Genomic DNA, 3095 nt, shown 5'->3' on the forward strand with positions numbered 1-3095 from the left:
GGGGTTGGGATGGGATGTGTGGGAGTGGGATGTGGATCCAGGGCACTCCAAGGGGCTGGGATGAGCCTCTGTGGGTCTCCATCGGACTCTGGGGCTCCATAGGGCTGGAATGGGGCTCCGTGGGGCTGCGACACAATTCCAGGGGTCTCTCTGGGTCTGATCCCGCCCCCCAGGTCTCCACACATGGCAGTGGCTTTCTGGTTGTGACCTCCTGTCCGACGGGAGCGTCCGTGGATCCTTTCGGGACGGCTACGACGGGCGGGATTTCATCTCCTTGGAGCTGGGATCCAGGAGCTTCGTGGCGGCCGATGGAGCTGCCCAGATCACCAAGAGGAAATGGGAATCTGATGGGATCGAGGTGGAGAGATGGACACATTACCTTGGGAGCATCTGTCTGGAATGGCTCCAGAAATATGTCGGATACGGGCGGGAGGTGCTGGAGCGCAAAGGTGAGGGAGACAGAATTCCCATGGGAATGTGGGATTTGGGAAGGTGGGATTTTGGGAAGGTGGTACTGAGGAACATGGGAATTCCTGTGGGAATTCCGTGGATGAATCTGAGTCATCCAACTCCCACGGGAATTCCATGGATGGATCCCACTGTTGTCCTATTCCAGTGGGAATTCTGTGGGTGGATCTCACTGCTGTCCCATTCCCATGGGAATTCCATGGATGGATCTCACCCTTATCCCACTCCAGAGCCCCCTGATGTCCATGTGTATGGGGAAGAGGAACATGGGAATTCCCATGGGAATTGCATGGATGAATCTGAATCATCCAACTCCCATGGGAATTCCATGCATGGGTTTTCCCATTCCAACAGGAATTCTGTGGATGGATCTCACTGTAGTCCCATTACCATGGGAATTTCATGGATGGATCTCACTATTATCCCATTCCAGATCCCCCTGATGTCCACGTGTCCGGGAAAGAGGAACACGGGATCCTGACATTGTCCTGCCATGCGTACGGATTCTACCCCGGGATCATCGCGATCAACTGGATGAAGGGGGATGAAATCCGGGATCAGGAGACGGAGTGGGGCGGGATCGTTCCCAACAGCGACGGCACCTTCCACAGCTGGGCCAGGATCGAGGTGCTGCCGGGGGAGCGGGAGCAGTACCGGTGCCGGGTGGAGCACGCCGGAATGCCGGAGCCCGGGATCTTCGCCTGGGGTGAGCCTGGGAACGGGCAATGTGGCAACTGGGCATGTGGGAACGAGGAATTTGGGAGTGTGGGGCAGCGAGATGGGGGTAACCCTCCCCCTGCTCCCCCTCCCGCCCTTCCCAGAGCCGGAATCCATCTGGAATTCCAGCCCGGTGTTGGTCGCTGTGTCCGTCATCGCTGCCATCGTCGTCATCATCGGCCTCATCGCAGTCGGTGTCGGGAAGCTCCGAGCCGGTAACTCACGGGATGGGGGTCGGGAAGGGGCCCGGATCCGCCCGGCAGCATTCCGGGGATCCTGTGCCACGGGTGCTGATCCCGCTTTCTTTCCATAGGGAAGGGAAAGGGCAATGGATACGACCTCGCGCCCACCAGTGAGTACCAGCAGCGTGTGTGGATCCAGATCCTCCCTGCTGGGATGCCAGGATGGATCCCGGGATTCCAGAGGGGAATCAGGGCATAATGGATGGAGCGGGATTGGAACAGGATTGCAGCTCAGGGCAGGATTGCAGAGTGGGATCAGGTGGAATTGTGGGCTGGGATCAGGGCTGGATTCTGGAGTGGGATTGGGATGGGATGGACGGAGCAGGATCAGGAGGGAATCCGGAGCAGTTGCTGCTCTCCATGAGCTCCCCAGCTGGATCCATCTCCTGGGATGGGCACAGGGACATGGGGACTCCTTTTCCCACTCTCATCCCAGCAGGAATCACGGCCTGAGTGATCCCAGACCTGGATCCGCCCCTCCCCTGTCCCTGTGGAAAGGCAGGAGCTGCTGGCAGAGCTCATCCCACTGCTCCCTCCCAGCCCGGCCCCCCTGCGGCTCTTCCCAATGGATCAACTTCCTGCTTTTCCATCTGTGAAACCCAGGAGCACAATTATTACTGATGCTTTAATTGTGGTGTGAAAATCTCCTGCTTTGGGCAATAAATCCTGGTTCCCTCCTCTGGCATCCGGCAGTTCCTCTCTGGGAACCAGGAATGGGGATGGGGACAGGGATGGGAACCTCAGGAATGGGGACAGGGATGGGAACCTCAGGAATGGGAATGGGGACAGGGATGGGAACCTCAGGAATGGGAATGGGGACAGAGATGATGGGGATGGCAACACTGGGGACAGGGATGGGGACACTGGGAGCAGGTTGGAGGCACCAGGAACTGGGAATGGGGACATCAGGACTAGGATGGGAACACCAGGAATGGGAAGGGGGACAGGGATGAGGTGACTGGGGGCAGGTTGGAGACACCAGGAACTGGGAATGGGGACATCAAGACTAGGATGGGAACGCCAGGAATGTGAAGGGGGACAGGGATGGAGACCCCAGGAGTGGAGGCTGTTCAGAAGGGCCGGGCAGGAAAGGAGGGGATGTGATCCTGGGTCAGGGCAACCCCTGGGATCAATCCAGGATGGGCATGAAGGGATCAGGATCAGCCCTGGGAGAAGGACCTGGGGGTGTTGGTGGGTGAGGGGCTGGACTTGCCCCATCCCAGAACCCCCCCTGTGTCCTGGGCAGGTCCCACAGCAGGGAGGGGGGAATTCTGCCCCCTCGGGTGAGACCCCACCTGCAGAGCTGCCTCCAGCTCTGGGATCCAACAGCAGGAGGACGTGGAGCTGCTGGAGCGAGTCCAGAGGAGGCCCCAGAGCTGCTCCCAGGGCTGGAGCCCCTCTGATCTGGAGCCAGGCTGGGACAGCTGGGGGTGCTCACCTGGAGAAGGGAAGGCTCCAGGGAGACCTTGGAGCCCCTTGCAGAGCCTAAAGGGGCTCCAGGAGAGCTGGAGAAGGACTGGGGACAAGGGCTGGAGGGACAGGACAAGGGATGGTGGTTTCAAACTCAGAGAAGGTGGATTCAGACTGGATATGAGGGAGCAGTTTTTATGAGGATGGTGAAACATGGCCCAGGTTGCCCAGAGAAGCTGTGGCTGCCCCATCCCTGGA

At 59.2% G+C, this 3095-nt stretch overlaps 1 protein-coding gene across 1 annotated transcript; it reads left to right on the forward strand.

Annotated features, from left to right (window-relative positions):
- Positions 1–160: 160 nt before the first annotated feature.
- LOC114071895 (class I histocompatibility antigen, F10 alpha chain-like) lies at positions 161–1887 on the forward strand (the record flags this gene model as incomplete). The annotated part of the gene is made up of 4 exons (XM_027909778.1): positions 161–449; positions 902–1174; positions 1290–1400; positions 1864–1887. Coding segments are annotated over 4 exons (690 nt in total), but the record flags the coding sequence as incomplete, so codon positions are not given.
- Positions 1888–3095: the final 1208 nt, after the last annotated feature.

Source organism: Empidonax traillii, unplaced genomic scaffold, assembly GCF_003031625.1.
Source record: "Empidonax traillii isolate 1590-97213 ecotype Southwest subspecies unplaced genomic scaffold, ASM303162v1 scaffold2399:size25128, whole genome shotgun sequence".
Classification (NCBI taxonomy): domain Eukaryota; kingdom Metazoa; phylum Chordata; class Aves; order Passeriformes; family Tyrannidae; genus Empidonax; species Empidonax traillii.